General features: G+C 55.2%; 1 protein-coding gene across 8 annotated transcripts in view; it reads right to left on the minus strand.

Moving 5' to 3' along the window:
- Positions 1-18,362, minus strand: part of Prkcd (protein kinase C delta) — a 30,879-nt gene extending 12,517 nt beyond the window's left edge. For 6 of the 8 annotated variants that reach the window (XM_047531549.1, XM_047531547.1, XM_047531553.1 and 3 more), the window contains exons 1-4: positions 18,120-18,362; positions 14,682-14,804; positions 1,700-1,866; positions 518-717 (exon numbers count right to left, since the gene is read on the minus strand). In XM_047531549.1, coding sequence (XP_047387505.1) covers positions 518-717; positions 1,700-1,814 — 315 coding nt within the window. In that variant the 5' untranslated portion in view covers positions 1,815-1,866; positions 14,682-14,804; positions 18,120-18,362. The remainder of the gene's footprint in view (positions 1-517; positions 718-1,699; positions 1,867-14,681; positions 14,805-18,119) is intronic. The other 2 variants (XM_047531548.1, XM_047531554.1) reach the window with 2 other exon arrangements.
- Positions 18,363-19,148: the final 786 nt, after the last annotated feature.

Here is a 19,148-nt window from a genome sequence, read left to right on the forward strand (position 1 = left end):
GGTGAGTGAACAGGGCCCTCAGCCTTCCCTTTGTCCTACCTCCTTCCTGCTACAGATCATGAGGATACCCACCCCCACCATGCCTGACTAGGTCTAGTATATCTGCAAGGATTCCAAAAAGAACTGGAACAATGGGTGCCTCTGAGAAGGAGCCTGGTGTGACCTGGTTTGGGGGCAGGTACACACCCTTTCATAGAGTTTGAAATGTGCATATTCTGCCTTTTCAAAATTAAAAGGGAAAAAAATAGTCACAGCAATGAAGATGTCTGCCTTTAGCACCCAGGGTGTGTCAGGTCCTTGACATCCATAAGACCTTGACAATGGGATGCTCGGTTCATCTAACAACAGACCCTGAGGAAAGAACTTGAAGCAGCTCCTCCTTTTACAGAAGTGGAAAGAGAGGCTCAGAGAAGCTGGGGACCTGGCAAATCAGAGCCAGGACTAACACCTGGGCTGTACTGGCAGGTAGGCCCCCGAAGCCACACTCCCTGGGCCCTGGCACACACAAGCCCCTCACCCAGAACTCAGCCTTGCCGTTGTTCTTCTTGCAGCGTTCAGCCAGCACTGACACACCCACGGTCACCTCCGACATTGGGTCCTCAGCGGCCCGCATCAGCACAATCTGGATGACGCGGCCCTCGTAGATGTGGGCGTCAAACGTTGACTTCCACTCGGGATACATGGTTGGCTTCTTCTGCACCAGCGTCTTCCCTCGCTCTGCAACAGGGTCAGGCAGGTAAGGTCAGCAAGGACCCCTCTGTCCCACCCTCCCCAGTCTTCACCCTGATAAAACCTGCCTGCCTCTCCTGTTCCCAGGATCTGCTCTGGCTCCTTAGAATGCCCCAGAACACTGAACTGCCCCCAGTAGGTTCTACCTCTAGGGCTTTGCTCTTGCTGTTCCCTCTCCCATGACCATTTGCTCCAGCTTCACTCAAGTGTCCCTTTCCCTCGGACATTCATTCAGTGAACACCTGCTGAGAGCTGCCCAATGCCAGCCACGGCATAGGAGGTGAGGAACATGCAGAAAGAAAGGTCAGACCTGGGGCCTGTGCTCCTGGAGTCCCAGTCCAGGGCAGAGACACAAACCAACACATTCCTCGAGTAACCACTAAGTCACAGCTGTGAGGAAATTAAAGAAGGCAAGGCCAGTGGTTTTAAACCCATCCATGGTCAAGTGGCCTGACCCAGCCTAAGACCAGGGAAGGCTTCCTGGAGGAAGGGACAGTCAGCTGGAACCCAGGAGGTGAGCAGAAGCACAAAGGAGTGGTGGGAAGTGCGCCTCCTCCTCCAGGAAGTCCTCCTGACCCCAGGTCATGGTAGTGCCCTCTCTGGCTTTCCTCTCCACAGGACTCATTGCCTGGTGACATGTCCAGCTCCCCACCTGACTGTGAACCCCATGAGGGCAGGACCTGGACGGTCCTGGAGCATGATGGTATCCTCAGTGCCCAGCATAGGACCTGGCACAGATGAACACATGGAAACTGTTAGATGGATCAACCAATAAAGCCAGAAACTCCAAGGCTTGGTGGGGCCCAGTTTAGCCAGGCTTTGAGACCCTGCGGCCTCGGCTCTCCTGCCTCCACCGCTGGGCAGGGAGACAAGGACGAGGAAGAGAAGGATCCCTTAGAGGTTCCGTGGAACAAGTAAGGCCCCTGGCCCCTCCTGCTGAGACCCGCCAGGGTCTGGGCTTCAGCCCTACCTGTGCTGAGAGCCTCCTTCATCTTCACGGCACAGAAGGGCTGGTTAGCATCATCCTCTGCCTGCAGGGAGCCCAGCTCATAGGAGTTGAAGGCGATGCGCAGGAACGGTGCCATGGCGGAGCCTGAGGCAGGGTTGGACGTAGAGGGCTGACGAAGCCAGGCAGCACTGGGGACAGCCACAGCACACACTCAGGTACCTACTCCCCTCAGCGCTCCCACTCCATTGGATTTGGTCCACATGGTGTGAAAAATGCACTAGTCCGAGTTGCCCATGGTAAAAACCGGGATGTGTTATGTAAGTCTGAACATGAGGCATCCCTGGCAAAACCGGAAGATGTGCCACTGGGTCAACTGGACAACAGCCTCTGGAAGGCTGCTTCTTTGTCAATCTACACCAGGCCAGGGGTGCTGGTCTTCGCTGCTCTCCAAAAGCTGCACCTTGGAGGCATTTGAGTCTATGTTGGGGGTCACTCAATCAGTGCCTCTGCAGCAGCCAGTTGCTGGGCACCACCCCCACATGTCAGGGACCTTGTACATGCTGGGCTCCTGCACCTCCGTGCCAGCAGTTGCCCGGCAAGAGGGACAAGACAGCACTTCCACTCACCCTCCCCCCAGGCAGCCCTTCTTGGCTCTGATTTTGCTCATAACTACCCAGGCAGACGAGCAGGGCCAACTGAGCACCCCCACACTGAAAACTGAAACTCTGAGGTTGAGCCACAACTGAAAGCTGGGGTTCTACTAATTTAGCACCTACTTTGTTCCAAGACTAGGGCAGTCAGAGGTTATTCCCACATCAGTGTAGTTGACCCTTCTGAACTTGCCCCTTGGTGTCACGTGCCTCCTGCTGCCTACACTTTCAAAATGAATTTTTTTCCCTCAAATGTAAAACTGTATTTTAAATTTTTTTTTTTTTTGTTCCAGGGATTGAACCAAGGGCTGCTTAACCACTGAACCACTTCCCCAGGTCTTTTTTATATTTTATTTAGAGACAGGGTCTCACTGAGTTGCTTAGGGCCTCGCTAAGTTCCTGAGGCTGGCTTTGACTCAAGATCCTCCTGCCTCAGCCTCCTGAGCAGCTGGGCTTACAGGCATGTGTCACAGTTCCCTGCTGTCTTTTAATATTGACTGTAATGCTGAATGTGCTAGCTTCCACAATGCCCTCTCCTTCGCTATTCCTCAAGTTAAGGGTCACTACAGAAGGTTGACCCCCAGGGTTCCCCTGGGTCGCCATCTGTGGAGGACATTCATGTGGAAGACCACATGTGCACACTCATTCTCCTATATGGACCCTGGCTCCTGGCCCAGGCCCCATGTCAGGGTGCTCCAGGACCATGAACGAATGCTCATTCATGTTCAGTCCAGCCTGCACGTCACCTACATACACATGCACATACACAATAGCTGCCCGGCTCCTGAATAGCTCCCTCCAGCTCCTGCACAAGGCAGCCAGAGTAGTGGCCAGGTCTGCTAGGAGCTCCCAGCCCAGATGAGCTCACAGGAAACACTGACCTCAGCCTGCAGCCCAACCCAATGGGCCTGGCCAGTCCTCTGGGGCCAGCTGCCAGAGCAAAGAGAAGAAACCTGGTGAGGCAGATTCCACCACATCCCCTGCCCTGACTCCTACTCAGTGGGAATCAGAGTAGGTGTGCAAGCTCATGCCTAAGCCAAGCCCTCAAAGCCTCTGGCCTGAGAGTGCTGGGTCCCAGGCCAGCTGCCCATGACCTCTTGGCAGGCAGGGAGAGTGAGCCAGCAGTGCTTGCTATGGGTCCATCCCATGGCTGGAGCACATGTGAACATGTGTGTGTTGGTGGACATGAGTGTACCGGTGGGTGTGATGAGTCTGCAGCCATGGAAATGCATGTGCATGGGAGTGGTTGGCACACGGCAGGAGTCATTAGTGGTAAGAGTGAAAAGAAGCTGCACAGGCCTGGTCTCAAGCGTGTGTAGGAGTCTGGGTGTGTGTCCCAAATCCCCAAGCAAAAAAGGTAGCCTTTCTCTGGGCTGCTTTGCCTGCTCTGGGGTCCAAGGCATCCAGCATCCACATGAATGTCGCCTGGGGTCTCGGGTGATAAGCAAGGCCCCCGCATAGTACACACTTGCCACAGGCCTGCATCTATACACCCACGGCTGGACCCCAGCAGACACAGCTCAGTCTTGCCTCCCAAGAGGACCCAGCTGGGACAGTGAGCAGCTATCTGAGTGCCTCAGAGAATGAGAGAGGGCTGAGTGACAGGTAGGCAGAGAAAAGGAGGAGTAAGTGAGATGTAGGGCCCTGGGCTCCTGGGAGACGGGCTGAGGGCTAACCAGGTAGAAAAATCACGGCCAGGCTGGCTGGGTGCAACACCCTAACATCAATGCTGCCTTGGCTGCAGGACTGTGTGGGTCCCCCATCTTCCAGATGGGGAACAATCTCTTAGTTCAGAGTCGTCATGCTGATGGGAACTCCAGTAGGATGAGGATCAACACCAACAGACAGGCCTCAGAGAGGGGTCACATCAATATCACCACCTTGCACTTGGAGCATCCATCCCTGACCCATGCACCTCCCTTTCCAGGCTACAGAATGCACTCATATCACCCACTGATGGCCTCTGCCTGCCCACCAGCCAGGGCAGACAGTCGTGATTCCGACCCCACTTCTCGACAGGGAAACCAAGTCTGTGAAAACATTCGGCAACTCTTCCTGGGGCACCAGGAACTCGGCACACCTGCTGGTCAGCTCCTCCTCCCCACCACCTTCCCCTGAGGCCTGGACCTGAGGGCCTGCAGGCTCCATGGCTTCCCTTTCCCCAGCTTGGCCAGCAGGAGCTATGCTACCCAGGACTCTATGGAGGACAAGGGAGGGTGAGGCAGGGCCAGGACTTGGCCCCCTGCCCTGTTCTGTGGGCTGCCCTTCAGTCCTGCCCTCCTGCTCACACTCAGAGCAGCTGCTGCTCACAGAAGCCACTGGAGGGAAACCACAACCACAGCGGGCCCCGGCCCCAGTCCCAAAACCGTGTAGCTAGGCCACAGTGCCACAAGCACAGGGGACCCATGGTCTTGGTGGGCTGCCACGGGGCTTCCTAGTAGTAACCTTAGGGCCAGCGCACCTAGCCCCAACTTTCTAGGACTAAAACCAAGTCAAAGCCCTGGCCCAGTATTCCCAACCCCTCAGCCCTCAATTAGACTCTCCAGACCCCAGGAAGGAGACAGACACCATGAACTGGCATCTGCTTCTATTACTGTGTCATCCTGCGTGAGGCCCAGGGCCTCTCTGGGCCACAGGTGCCCCTCTGCACAACGAAGCATGAATTACCCACCTACCTTGTAGCGTCTGAGCTGTGGTGGGAAGGTAAGGGGTGATGCAGCAGCACAGAAGCAAGGTGTGCCCACTATTTATAGCCCCCATGCAAATAGGCCCAGGCCCACAGGCCCAAAAAAAGGCCACCCACTCAGCCCCAGACTCCTCACTGCCCTGCAGGGCCAGAGGTGTGGCAGGAGCTGGACCCCACACAGTGTCACAGCCTCTCCCCACTGTGTGGGCTCCTAGCCTCTGATCTAGCTTGTCCGGCCCACATCAGGGGCAGCCCTGTGAAGCAGAGAGCACTGGATTCAAGTATCAGTCTAGCCACGTGTAATTCCAGTGGCTCAGGAGGCTCAGGTAGGAAGATCCAGAGTTCAAAGCCAATTTAGCAAGACCCTGTCTCAAAACATAAAAGGGAGCTGGGCGTGGAGGCACATACCAGTAATCCCAGCAGCTCAGGAGATGAGGTGGGAGGATTGCAAGTTCAAACCCAGTCTCAGCAACTTTGTGAGGCCCTAAGCAACTCAGTGAGACCCTCTCTCAGAAAAAAAAAAAAAAAGGTGGGGGCTGGGAATGACTTAGTGGCTTAGTGGTTAAGCACCCCTAGATTTACTCCTCGGTACCAAAAATAAAATACAATAAAATGAACTGGGGATGTGGCACTGTGGTTAAGCATCCCTGGGTTCAATCCCTGATACCAAAAATTAAAAATTAAAAAAAAGTGTCAGTCTAGGTGTGAATCTCAGCTCCACACTTCTAGGAAGGGTTGTCCTTTTTGGAGGCTGACAGTGTACTGGATTAGCCTTGTAACTGCATTAGCTCACTTTATCCCCAGGTAGCTCCAGGAGGGGAGTATTTTACAGATGAAGGAATCAAGGCTCAGAAAAGCTAAGTGGCTTGGCCAAGGTAACATAGCCAGTAGATGGTAAAAACATTTGAACCCGGGTCTGCCTGATGTTGCAGCTCATGTTCTTTCCAGCATGCCATGGTGGGAAGAAGAGACGAAGGGAGAGAAGAGGATAGAGGTGGAGAAAGATAAATATGCCACAAATAGCACATACAAAGACAGAGGAAAAAAAAAAAAAAAAAGACAGAGAAAATGGAGGTAAGGGTCTAGGACCCTCCATTCAACCTGCCTGTCTATGCCTCCCTATCCTTCATCCCTGGGTATCCAGTTGCCATAACTTGGAGAGTTAACCCTGCTCCCTATTCTGTCCTACAGTAGCAGCCTTGAGGTAGGGTAAGGAAAGGCAATGACCACACCAGGCCAAAGTAGGCAATCTGCCTCCTCCAATGCAAATAGAAACCTGTTTCTAGCCAGTTCAAGGCAGTGGGCAAGGCCAGCCTCAAAGTCACCAGAGTGACCATGCTGTGGGTAGATCCCAGTGGACCAGTATGTGGGCTACATTTCCACACATGCACCAGCAAAGAAGCTGGGGTTCCAACAGGAACCGGAATGCATTTTCTGACTTTTCTACATTGCGTGTAACGTGTTTGAAACAACTTTGTCAAAGATAAAAAATAAAACTCATCAAGTCAAACGTCTCCCAGAGATGGGCCTTCTGAGACCAATATGCTCACCTCCTCCATTGTACAGAGGGAAACTATAGCCAAGGTCCTGCATTGAGGACCCCCCAGATCCCAGATCCAGCTTAGTCCCCTCCCTGCCGGCCCTTCCGTGGTCCAGGTCCGCTTCACAGGGCACAAGATGGTGCATCCTGAACAGAGGAGTAAACTTTGGACATGGAGAAGAGGTATCTTGGACCAGCTATTGGGAGAGTGTGTATGAACAAGCTCATGAGAGAGATCAGCTGCAGCCTCACGTGGGTTGAACGGACTCTGGGGAGCAGGGAATGCCCCATGCCACCTCATGCAGCCCTCTCCCACCTACATTTACCTAACCTTGGACCTGCCCCTGCCTCCTGTGCATTGAGGGTACCACTGCCTGCCTAAGCAAGACAGCAGGTGACAGCACAGTGGGGCCCTCCAAGAGATGCAGCCCTACCTGACATGTAGGCGGTGATGGATAAATAAAGACAGGAAGTGCAGTCAAAGGCCTGGTCAGGGTGGGGGAGGGGATACACAGTGAGAGGCAATATGACCAGCGGGCAAGAACAGAGCGGGCCCTGGCAGCTGGGAAAGGGCAAGGGGGCGGGCTCAGCAGAACAGCCTGGCCTTCCCAGACAGAACCAAATCAAGGCCACGGGGTTTCACAACCCAGGAAGTGGGCTCAGCAAGAGGAACAGGAGGTGGGGGAGGGAAGGGCTAGAAAGTCCCTTCCAAAGACCCTCCATTGGAAACCATGTCCCAGCCACCATGAGCCCAGTCCTGTCCTGAGACAGAACCACAGCTGAGGGCTGGGTTGTGGCTCGGTGGTAGAGAGCTTGCCTAGCATGTGTGAGGTTCAGGGTTCAATCCTCAGCACCACATAAAAAAAATAAAATGAAGTTAAAAAAAGAACCATAGCTGAGCTCTGAATTCATGGCTAAGTCCCAGAGCAGGGGCTGCTTCCCATCCCTATTTCTCCCAGAACTGGCTCTTCGCCCCCTGACCAGGGCTCCTCCCCACCTTCCTTCACCCCGCACAGACCAACCACTGCCCAAGAACTCTCCTCCTGGGACTCCCCAGGGCTCTGCTATTCCTCATTGCTCTCCTTCCCCGGCACCCCCTCCCAGCTGTCACCACCCTGGTCCCTCCCCCCAGCCAGTCTTCCTACAGGGTGGAACCCCCTCGGTTCCCATTGCCCTGGACCTCAGCCCAGACCTCAGCCTGGCGTTCAGGGCTCTGTCCTGCTCTCTACCTCAGCTGCCAATCTGGCTACTCTGTGCCTCCCTTTCAAGCCCCTATGGACTTGCAAGAGCATCTCCACAGTCGGAAGACCTTCCTGAGTCCGGTATCCTTCTAGGCAGTTTAAAAGGTCAGCCTGGGGATGCTCCCCGACTCCTCAGGACACCAGCTGTTTCCCTGTTGCTGACCTGGGCAGGGATCCGTGGTTATCTGTGTCTGAGGACCGGGGTTTGTGATCTAGGGGTGTCTCTGCCTCCAGTTCAGCACCCTCATCCCTGGTTATAGAGTTGACTCTCTGGAGACATTTCAAAATTCCACTGGCAAGCCCAGTCCAGCCCATCAGAATTCAGCAGGAATCAGAGGTGGGGCCTGGGTGGCACAAGGACACCTTTTACAATTGCAAAGGTGTCATGCTATTATAAGAATCCAACGAAAGCCAGGGGTCCTCTTCCCAGGAAAACACATGTGTGAGATGACATGATTCTGCACACAACAGGGTGAGGGCCAGAGGTCCAAGCTCCACATCACTCTCGGTCCATGGTGGGCATCACAATGACAGACACACCAGGCTGATGGAAGCCACAGCCTAGTGAGGAATATCACATAAATAAGTGACTACAGAGCAGGATGGCACCATGCCTTGCTCAGTGAGAGTAGCGAGTGAGGGGGCTGGGGTAGAATAAGGATGTTGGCGAGCCTTCTATCTCAGGAAAAGCAGGGGTGTTGCAGCCCACCCATCCAGAAGGTTTGGAAGGATCAGAGGGGCAGGAGTAAGGATGCTGGTTATCAATTGATTCAAACCACCTGGGCGAGTACAGGTTAAATAGGACTCCTCATGAACACAGCCACACCAGGCACAGGCCTGAAGCTTCCCAGTTGACCCTGTGATTGGGGAGCCCTGGGTTCAGTCAGAGGGAGGACTCCAGGTACCCTTGAGGGAGGAACAAAAGCCCCTTCATGGCAGGAGCCAGACAGTCAGCTCCTTAGAAGACAAGAGGGTCTCTGTGAGACGCTGGGCGTGGGGGATATCTAGATTTCTCCAAGAATAACTACACACATGTGCACACACGGGCACACCCATAGAACCAAACATACAGTTATGAATGGGGAGTCTCTCTTGAAGTTGGACACACATGCACACGTTTGTAGCCACAGGTACATATGACAACTCAAAGGTGCACACACACAGAGAACCACCCCCGACACACACACACACACTGTTCTTGAATGTCAACATACATCCCGGCCCACAAAGACCACACCCAGCCAAACAGGATCCATGTGCATAAGCCATAACGCACATGCTGGCAGACAGGCACACTCTGGGCAGACACAGAGATGAATATATGAGCTTGGAAGGACCCCATACGCTGGACTAGAATCTGGCATCTAAATACAGCTGTTCCTACTATAGTCCCCCTGGGATACAATGGCTGGGGATGGGAAGGGCAACTGGGAATCAGGCCAGGCTGGGCCTCCTCACTGAAGGAGGTCCAGAGCAAAGTCCAAAGTGTGTAAAAGAAAGGGGTGGGTGGGTCAGGTACAACCCTGTGCAGGCCTGCCCACCTAGCCTGTAGGGCCCTGAAGGAAAGTCAGTTGAGGCTGAGGCTGGTGGTCACAGGTGGCAGTCACAGGCCTGGTATATGGGAACAGGGGGAGGGCTGGAACCTCTGCAGGTGGGGACAGCCCACACATGACCTTGGTAAGCTCTAGGCTTACCATGCAGAAAATGACAGAGAGGTTAAGCAATTCAACAAAGCCACAAAGCCAATGGGGCAGACCCAGAGGCAGGGGGAGAGAGACTCCAGTTCCAGTGCTCAAATGGCCCATCTGGCTTGCAGTGTGGCAAGGGGATGTGTCCGCAGGTAGGATCAGCTCCACTAGGTAGTCCCAAGCCTACTCCTCTCCCCCACAGAGGGTTCCCAGGATGTTCCTGATTATTTGCACAAAACAATTGTTTTGTATTGAAAGAAGGCAAGGTGACAGCCTTTTGGTGTCTGTCAGTCCCTCTGAAGTAGGTAGCGACCAGATAATGCCTCCCACTTCAGGGACCTCAAGAAAGCTGGGAAAGGCAGGACCATTCCATGTAGTAGGCCATTCTCCAGAGGGCAGAGGGCAGAGGGCAGAGGAGCTGGTGAGTGGGCTGGACAGGCCTAGTTCAGATCCAGTGCTCTGAAAACATGGCCAAGTCTTGGGCAGGTGTGCCAAGCATTGGGCCTGGCACGAGAAAGAGTGCCAACACACAGAAACCATCACATGGTCCTTATCACCACTGTCATCCTCATACCCTGCCCTGTCTCTGCCCATCTCCATCTATCCTTGGTAACCCTGGGGGCCCCAAATTTCCTTAGAGCAATGGGAAGAAGAGGTTCTCTTCAGCTACCAGTCATGGGATGCCCTGGTCTGCTGTTCTGGGATGGCTCTGTGGTGGGCTAAGGTAGCCTGAATCCCCAGGCAGAGCACAGGACTCAGCTTTCCTGTCTTGACAATGGAGACCCCTAAGTTTTCTCCAGTCCCGATACTGGAGGGCCAACCCCAAGATCCTCCTCTCACACCCCCACCTTGGCCCTGAAGCCTACACCACGCCAACATCTGATCCGACCTTGGCTTCGGTGACTGGCTGCTCGGCTGCTCCTGTTTACCCAACACAGCCATAGACATGATCCAAAGCTTCCGGGGCTGTTGTGAAAACAGCAGCTCAGCCACCACAAGCCTGCCCTCCTGGCGCCTGGGCAGGGACCTTCGATGGACAGCAGTCCCAGCAAGGTCCCTCAAACTTGCCCACCAATGGCTTGCGGAGCCCTCTCTGCCCCAACCCAGGCTTTAGATTCTCAGGTCTCCACCTTTAGCCCAGACCCTTCTGCACTCCAGGCTGTGGCCCCGCCTGCCTCCCCAACCTCACCACGTGAAGGATTCTAAAAGTGCTCAAATCTGCCCACAGCAGCCCACTGGTGTTCCCCTTCCAAGTGCTTCTCATCTGTTAGGGGCGCCCACGCTCAGGCAGCTGTGAGGCCAGACACCTGGGGCCAGTTTTCCTCCTTCGGGGCCTCCCCACACAGCTTGCAACTGTGTCTGCCTCTGCAGCAATGATCAAGACCTCCTTTCCTCTGACTCCTGCCACATCCTGGCCATCACTGCCATCTCCAGGTTTGGCACCTGCCTGCCCACAGCTCCACCTTCTCTACTTTGGCCGCTACGATCCCTCTGCTCCAGCCTCCAAACAGGACTTTTAAGATTTCTAAGAGTACAGTAGACCTTGTCACCCCTGCCTAAGCTCCCAGAGTTTCCCACTGCTCCTTGGGTAAGCACAGGCTCCTCCCGGCACCCACCTGATCTGCGGCCCTTACCTCCCTGACCCCCTCTGCCCTCCCCTCATTCCAGTGTCCCAGCCACAATGACCCCTTTCAGTTCTCTGATTAGACAAGTTCCTTCCTGCTGAGGAGGCTCTGTGCTTGCTATTCTGTCTTCCTGTCTCCCTATACCCCACGGTGGTTCCCACAGTGGTTTCTTCCCATCATTCAGTTCTCATAAGGATACTCCCTGATTTACCTATTTCACAGACAAGACAGTGAAGACCCACAGCCATCCAGCACCTGGCTCCAGGGTACAAAGCCAGAAATATTAAACCAGGAACTGTCTGATGCTTGTAGAGGTTCTTTTCCCAAGACTGCAGGATTCCCTCCCTCATACTGATGGTCTAGCTCTGCGTTGATCTCCAACTCTCCAGCCTCCTGGGCCCTGCCAGCTACACACCATCATTACCTCTTCAACACCAGAGAGCTGGGCCTCTTGGTCCCAAAGAGTTCATCCCAGTCCTCACTGAGCTGACCTTCTGTTTGTTCCTGGGATAGCAGGTCTCTGCCGCCACCTGCCATGGGTCAAGGATGGATGTGTGCACAGGTGTAGAGGGGGATTTCTAGCTCCCCCATCATTCACCCCCTTCAGTCCCAGATGACTGTCCTTTGCCCCAGTCCAAAGGCTGAGGCCAGGGGTCTGAGGGTAGGTAGGCTGGCAGGAGGGCTCACCGCCCACCTCCTCATTCCCAGTCAATTCTCCAAGCCCAAAGCCCGGAGAAAGTCCTGTAGGGGGCCAGAGCGGGAGGGCTGAGAGGAGCCCTGAGGGGGCAGCAGTCAGCTGCCTGCTTCCCTTCCCCAGCATCCTGCATCCATTTGTCACGAAATCTGTTTTCTTCTCCCTTTGAAAGGGAGTGAGGGGGAGACAGCAGGAGGGGGCTGGGTTGCTGAGTGGGCACAGCGGCTCCACCCTGGCACTCCTTCCTCAGGGGACAGGAAAACTACTGAACCAATGGAGGTCTCCCACCCCCAGTATTGCTGCTGGAGGTAGAACTGAGGGGGAAGGAGAGAGACAGAGACCTGACTTAGTTGGGCTCCAAAGCCACCTGGCCCTGTGACACTGGGCCAGTCCTCAGCCCATCAGACAATTACAGCACATTATCAGTACCACTTGCTGTTTTCTGAATAGTTACCATGAAGCAGGCACTGAGTACTTCACGTGACTGTGACTGTGACTTAAACACAGAAGACATGCCAAGCATGGTGCTGGCTACTTTGTATACATTATCTTGTTTTCCACGTAACACATTATCTTGTTTTCCACGTAACCTCGCAAAGGAAGATATTACATTTGTCAGAGGGAGAAACTAAGGCACTGAGCAACACAGCCACTTGGCCAGGCTCATTAATACAGCTGCTTAGTGCTGCCTAATCCCCAAGAAGAGCTCTGCCATCTCCATCCCCAAGAGGCTGTGCCTATTGGAGCTGATGCCACGGATCCTTGGCTCCAGGATTGGAGGGAGGGAGAAACCGGGCTGTGGGGGCTGTGGGGAACTTTATTGCCTCAGCACCTCTTCTTTCTCCTAGAGTCCCTGACTAGGCTAGGCAGCCTGGCAGTGGAAAGCCTGGTCAGTTGAAAGCCTGGTCAGTCGGCCTAACCCACAGGCCAGATGCTGCTCCCCTCGGAGAGCAGGGCAGGGGCGGGGCAAGCCACAGGCAGAGGGCTGGTCAGTCCCACTCTGAAACCACTTCCTGGGCAGCCCAGAGGAAGTGAGCCTCCGGAAACGCCTCGGACAGACGGGCTTCTCCCCTGGGTCCAAGCCTTGGAAAGTGGACCCTAGGAGAGAATACCCTGCCTGCCTCCCAGCCCCCAGAGCCTAGCAACTCCACTCTCTCCAGACACGGACACTGGGGTGGAAAGAGGAGCTGAAGGACCCCCACTGGCCTATCAGTACCTCAGCCTTATGACCAAACGGCCCACTTCCTCCTCTGTGGCAGCAGCCACAAACGGTGCTGCAGCAGCTGACGGCCCCTCCCCCATTCCCATGCCCCCCATCTCCAGTGCTGAGTGAGCTCTGGAGGCCTGAGCAAGGTGGGCAAGGTGGGTGGAATGCCTACAGCATGGCCTACCCAAGTCTAGCCTCACAGCCACACCTGGACTCTTACTGTCACGTGTCAGACCCAGGCTGTATGGCTAGGGGGTTACCCTACCCAGGGCCTCACTTCCCAACCCAGCATGGGCACAGTGCGGTATGTGTGGGCAGACTTCTGAGTGCATGATGACAGACAAGTCTGCGTGCACGCATATTAGTGTGCCCGTGGGGGTGCATGTGCAGGCACCAGGCATCTGTGGCATGTGTGCCCAATGCAGCCTGACCTTCTGTGTGAACACGTGCACATCTCTGCCAGCCAGGCAGGTGATGTTGAGGGTTGAAAGTGGGTGGGCTCCAAAACGAATTGAACTCCTCAGGAAAGGAGGTTGAGTGATGGGAGGGATTGGCTCCCCCGACCTCAGGTAGCAGAGGCCCCTAAGTCAAAGGTCCTGGGCATCTTTCCCATCAGGTAGGTTTGGGAATAGGATGAATAAGCAGAAGGCCCTTTTCTGCCCCCAGTGGAGTCAGGCCCAGGGAGTGCGGCCTCCTCAGCTGCGCACTCAGTCATTCTAAGACCTATCATGCCTGCCAGCCAGTAGGATGGGAGTAGGGAACTGATCAGGGAGGACTCCTGGAAGAAAAACCATCCTTACCATCCCCTGCTCCCATCCCTCCCCAGGTTCCCCAGGTACCCTCAGCATACACCCCCACACCCATCCAGAACCGGGCATACTGGGGCTCAAATCACTCGGTAAATTTTTTTTTTTTTGTTTGTTTCTTCTTCATTTCTTTCTTTCTTTCTCTTTCTGGGGATTGAACCCAGGGCCTTGAGCGTGCTAGGCACATGTGCCATATGGAGCTAGACACCACCCGCCAACCCAGAAGACCATTTTCACTGTAATAGGGACTGAAGGAACCAAGGCTAGTCCCAAAGGGAAGGATTTCTAGCTTCCTGTGGGGCCTCGGGGACTGCAGTCTTCTCCAGCATTCCTTGGAGACACTGCCCTGAATCTAGAGACTGGGAAATGGAATTCAGAATCCCTCTTCAGGCCCCAGAGATGCTGGGGAAATGGAGTGGGGGAACTGGGATATGGAAGAGTGCTTGGTTATGCTGGGACATTCCCATTCCATTCCCAGTCCAGTATCCAACCCACCGAGGGCCCAGGTGAACCTCAGTTTTCCTGTATGATGGTGAGGATGGTGTGAGACACATATAAGGGACCATGTAAACTGACACATCCACTCCCAACCCTTGGCTCACATGTCCCTTTTAACTGACAAAAAAAGGTGATCAGTTCTTCCCCCAAACAACTGGTACATCCCAGACTTCTGAGCTCCAAGACCAAAGCCTGCCCTGGGCCACAGCCCAGTTTCAGGCAGGGAGCTCCTCATAGACAGAGCAAATGGCTGCTTCCTCTGGACACTCAGGCCCCACACCACCCAATCCCACAGCAGAAAGGGAGGAGTCCAAAGAAGAAGGCTACCCCAACACACTCTCCATCCACCTAAGAGCATGCAGTCCTACCTGGGGCTCCCAACTCTCCCTTGTCCTTGGTCCGGGCTCCTGCTGCTGCTCCTGCTGCTGCCACTCACCAACCACCAGGAAAAGTAGACCCTCCGCCCTCACTTGGGCCAATTCCCAGCAGATCTGCAAGAACAGGAGAAAACAGCTGAGCCTGGAAGCACAGTCACACAGGACCTCCCCAACAGCACGGCTGACCCAGCCCAGTTCAGTCTTGCTTGGCTCTTAGACTTGGACTTGGCTTTCTCTTCTGTGAAATGGGGTGCCAGGCCCACATTGTCTTGGGTTTGGGTTATATGTTCACTCCATGTTAGGGACTGGAACACTGTGTCCCTGCCCTTGAAACATTTCCAGCCTGGTGAGGAGGTTAGCAAACACAGCAAAAAGCTGTTCTCGACCCTCCTGTCCGCAGGAGGTTGCCCTGCAGGTTTTGGAGTCCTAGTGCAAGCAGGCACCACCACTTTACGGCCTGGGGCAATTCCTTTGAGCCTATTTTTTAAATGGAGAAAACACTAGCAACCCTCTCCACAAGTGGCTCTAAGGCTTCAAAATTTATTGTGTCAGCTCCTATGCTGGACTCATGTTAAAACAAATGAATAATAACTTTTAAAAATTCCTTGCTTGGTATTTTATGGTTCATGTGATTCTCCCATTATTAACTGTGCCCATTATACAGCTGAAAAAACTGAGGCCCAGAATGGCAGTGGCAGCAAGTTGCCCTAGATCTCCTAACTAAAAGTCGTTTCCTCTGAAGACCAGGTCAGGGTGCTACAAGATTTCTTTCCCTAGGTATGAGCTCCTCCACACCTCACAGACCCCCATCATCACTCCCTAGGGGGAAAGGTATCCTCAGGCTTTATCTTTTTGTCATTATTTTAAATTATTTCTGATTTTAATTTAAATTCCAATTAGCTGTGCCAGCTAAATGGTTTCAGTGCCCTGCAGTTACAGCTTTGAATCACCCCTCATCACCCTCTCCCCCATGGCTGCTACAGAGACTAGGGGCTGGCCATGAGGAGTTGGGAGAGTTTATCATTCAGGCTGAACAGGGTGGGGTCCTGGAGTCTCTAAACATACCCTCCCTCCCACAGAAAGCTTGATCAAGGGCACAGAAAAAGGCAAGAGACCCACTGCAGGCAGGAAATGGGGTTGGGGACTAGGGGAGCTTTCATTAATCCCAGCTCCCAAGAGAATGGGGATCACACAGCTTGGGGGTGGTCACCAAGTAAGACTTGGTGTGTGCTGTGCGCTCACTGTGGGTCAAAGCTGTGCTGAGGATCTGTGACACAGGACCATTACTCTTCACACTTTCTCCACGATGCAGACAAGGAAACTCAACCTCTCTTGCTCTTAATAGGTACAATGAGTATTTTCTCCCATGTCCGTCTTGGTCCAGAGCCTGAGGTCTTGGTCATAACACTGCAAACCCCAGAACCTGCCTTCAACTTTCTCCATCTAACCAGGAGCCAAGGTTGACCTTATGCATGCAGAGTGCACACCCACGACCTCATGTTCTCGCACATGCTCACACACACACTGGGGCTCTCACTGTCCCTCCCAGCACTGTCACTACATACCTTGTCACACTCCCTCCTGCCACTGACACCCACACCCAGCCATCTCAGTTCCCTTCAATCACAGTCACTCCCAAGCATACACTTGTAGTTTCACACAGTCAGACTGTGAGTCTGTTACCAGTCATAGGCTCCCACCATAGCCCCACACTGCTGGTGTCACCTCCAGCACAGTCCTACCAAACACAGGAGCTCTGACAGCATTCTACAGCTAGGTACAGCCACCCAAACATCTCTCTCTCCCTCTCTGTCTCTCTCTCTCTCTCTCTCTCTCTCTCTCTCACACACACACACACACACACACACACACACACACCACAGCTGCCCTCTGCCGGCCTATCTACCACACCCCAGCCCAGTTCATAGCAGGAACGAGGAAACCCAAGGGACCAGTCTCCACCCCGTGGACCAGGTCAGCCTGATCACAGTAGCTCAGTGGCAGAGGGACAGGAAGAATCAAATGTGAGTGGGTACACACATGCACACTTATATAGACACGCTCACATATGAGCCTGGTGCGCAGCACCCCAACACCATGGGCTCCCGTAATTAATGGATCTAATGTACTCATGGCCAGTTTCACCATGATACACCCAAGTGCAAAATAGGACCTTCCAGACACACAGGGACACACCACCACCACCACATAAGGGCAATCTGATGACAAAGAACAAACACATCAGGACCTGGTAGACTCAGTTGCAGAGGACACACAAAGAGCCTCAGGACACACAAATAGACATATACAAATATGCAAGGCACACATGTGAAGAAGGACACAAAATCACACAGGCAAGTCTCACAAAAAACACACAAGGAGACAGACACACAGCATACCTACAAGCCCAGATGTAGGGGATGCAGCACAAAGTGATAGGGTCTATGCATACAGGGTAGAGGCCAGAGGAAAAAAGTTCCTCCCAACACTCACACCCTGGCCAGGTTTAAATGGGGTACTCAATGGGACTCTCCCCGCCCCCACAGAGAGGGAGTTGGGGAAGTGGGAGCAGTTGTGATGGTGCTCACCTCCTCCCTCTCCAGCACCCGCCGGCCCGCCGGTAGAGCGCCCCCCTCTCCGCCTCCCTTCCCTTACCAGGCTGGGCCCCCGGGGGGTGGCGCCTGGGTTGGGGAAGCTGGGAGTACCGCACCAGGCAGGGCCACCAGAGAGGGGGCTCAGAGGGGCGGGGCGAGAAGGGGGATGGTGGAGACTAGAGCCACGCCCAGCCCAGAGACAGATGGAGAGACCGAGAAAGACATCAAGACTGAAAGAAGAGATAGAGAGAGCAGGAGGCGCCGAGCGGGTCCGCCCGGATGGGACCCAGGGGCGGGAGATGAGGTGTGGCGGGTCATCTGGCCTCGGTCCCGCGGTAGAAAGGAGAGACTGCGGGACAGGCAGGGGGCGGCAAGCGTGGGCCGGGGGCGCGGCTCCGGGAGGACAGGATCGAGGGGGCGGCGGGGCGAGTGGTGGGGGTGGGGCGGTGGAGCACGCCGCGGGTGACTAGCAGACAGACCCGGTCTGGGGAGAGGCGGACCCGGGAACACAGAGGGAGTGACGGCAGATGAACGGACACAGGGCCCCAGAGAGACCAGGGAGAAACGATCGGACCCTCGGAGCGGCTGCGGCACACGGCAAGGTAGAGGGCCAAGGAGCGATCGGACCAGAGGGTCTCGGCTCCCACCGTCGAACAGAGGGACAGACGGACCCGGGCACCTAGACGCCCGCGAGTCTCGGCGCTCGGCGGGACTTTCGCTGGTCGCAGCTCAGTTTCTCAGTTTCGGAAAAGGGAACCAGAGCGGGGAGGGGGAAGGGAGGAGCGCTGAGCCTTCGAGGTAGGTAGCCCCGATCCCGCGCCCCGCTCTCACTCACCTCCTGGCGCAAGGCCAGGCGCCAGGGGTCTCGGCGGCGGGGGTCTGGGTCCCGGAGCGTCTCCCAGGCGTGCGCGCGGACGGGGGTCGGTGCAGGCCTGACCAGGACGGGTCCAGCCGCGGGTGGGGACAGCCCGGGTCTCAGCGCCACAGCCAGATACCAGGGGTCGCTTTAGGGATCCCGGCGGCCGACACCTCCTGCTCCGGCGCCGCTGCACACGGAAGTGCACGGGGGCGGGGCGGCGCGACCTCACCCAGGTGCCGGTCTCGGCCCCGCCCCCGCTCAGGGCCCGCCCCACAAGTGCCCGCCCCGCCAGGGCCCCGCCCCCGCCAGCTGGGAGCTGGGGGTCCAGCGTGTCTCTGCCTCTCTCTTGTGGCTTACTTAGTCTTCTGACCTCTCTAACCTCCCCAGCACTCTTCACCCCTCCGCCCGCCAGTGGCACACAAGCCGGCACCTGGAGGGGACCCCATTTTACAAAGGAGGAGGCTGAGACTGAGGGGGCACCCTACACACACTGAAGCCCGGGAGGCGCCCGCGGGGGTTCCCCGGCTCCCCACGCCCACGCCCGGGACTCCCCACTGGCCAACTGGCCCTCCCAGCCTGGCCTCACTCCTTCTCTTCCTGTTGGCTGGAGCGCGGACGCGACCGGGCTCAGTGCCCGCCGCCAGGCCTGCTGGTCCAGGCCCTGCCCCAAAGACGGAGCTGGAAAGACTCCTGGGCTGGCGGTTCTAGTTGGTCTGCTCATCGGGCAGTTCTGAGAGCTGCTCTACCCATCTCCCGTTCTTCTGCTCTCCTGTCCCTACTTTCCAGAGCTCCGGGAAACCTAAGCAGGCACATGAACTTCTTTTCCAGACACGAAACTTGGTTGTCAGCTATAACTCATTCATTCATTTTTTTCACCCAGGTCTAAAGCCTGGACACCAATTGGAGTTCAGGGAGTCCAATCCCCTGCCCTCAAAACTCTCATACTTAGACCAAGAAATGGCAATTTGTAGGAGGCAAAAAACAATGTTCTATGACCGTGGCCTC

The sequence above is a fragment of the Sciurus carolinensis genome, chromosome 17, assembly GCF_902686445.1.
Source record: "Sciurus carolinensis chromosome 17, mSciCar1.2, whole genome shotgun sequence".
Taxonomy (NCBI): domain Eukaryota; kingdom Metazoa; phylum Chordata; class Mammalia; order Rodentia; family Sciuridae; genus Sciurus; species Sciurus carolinensis.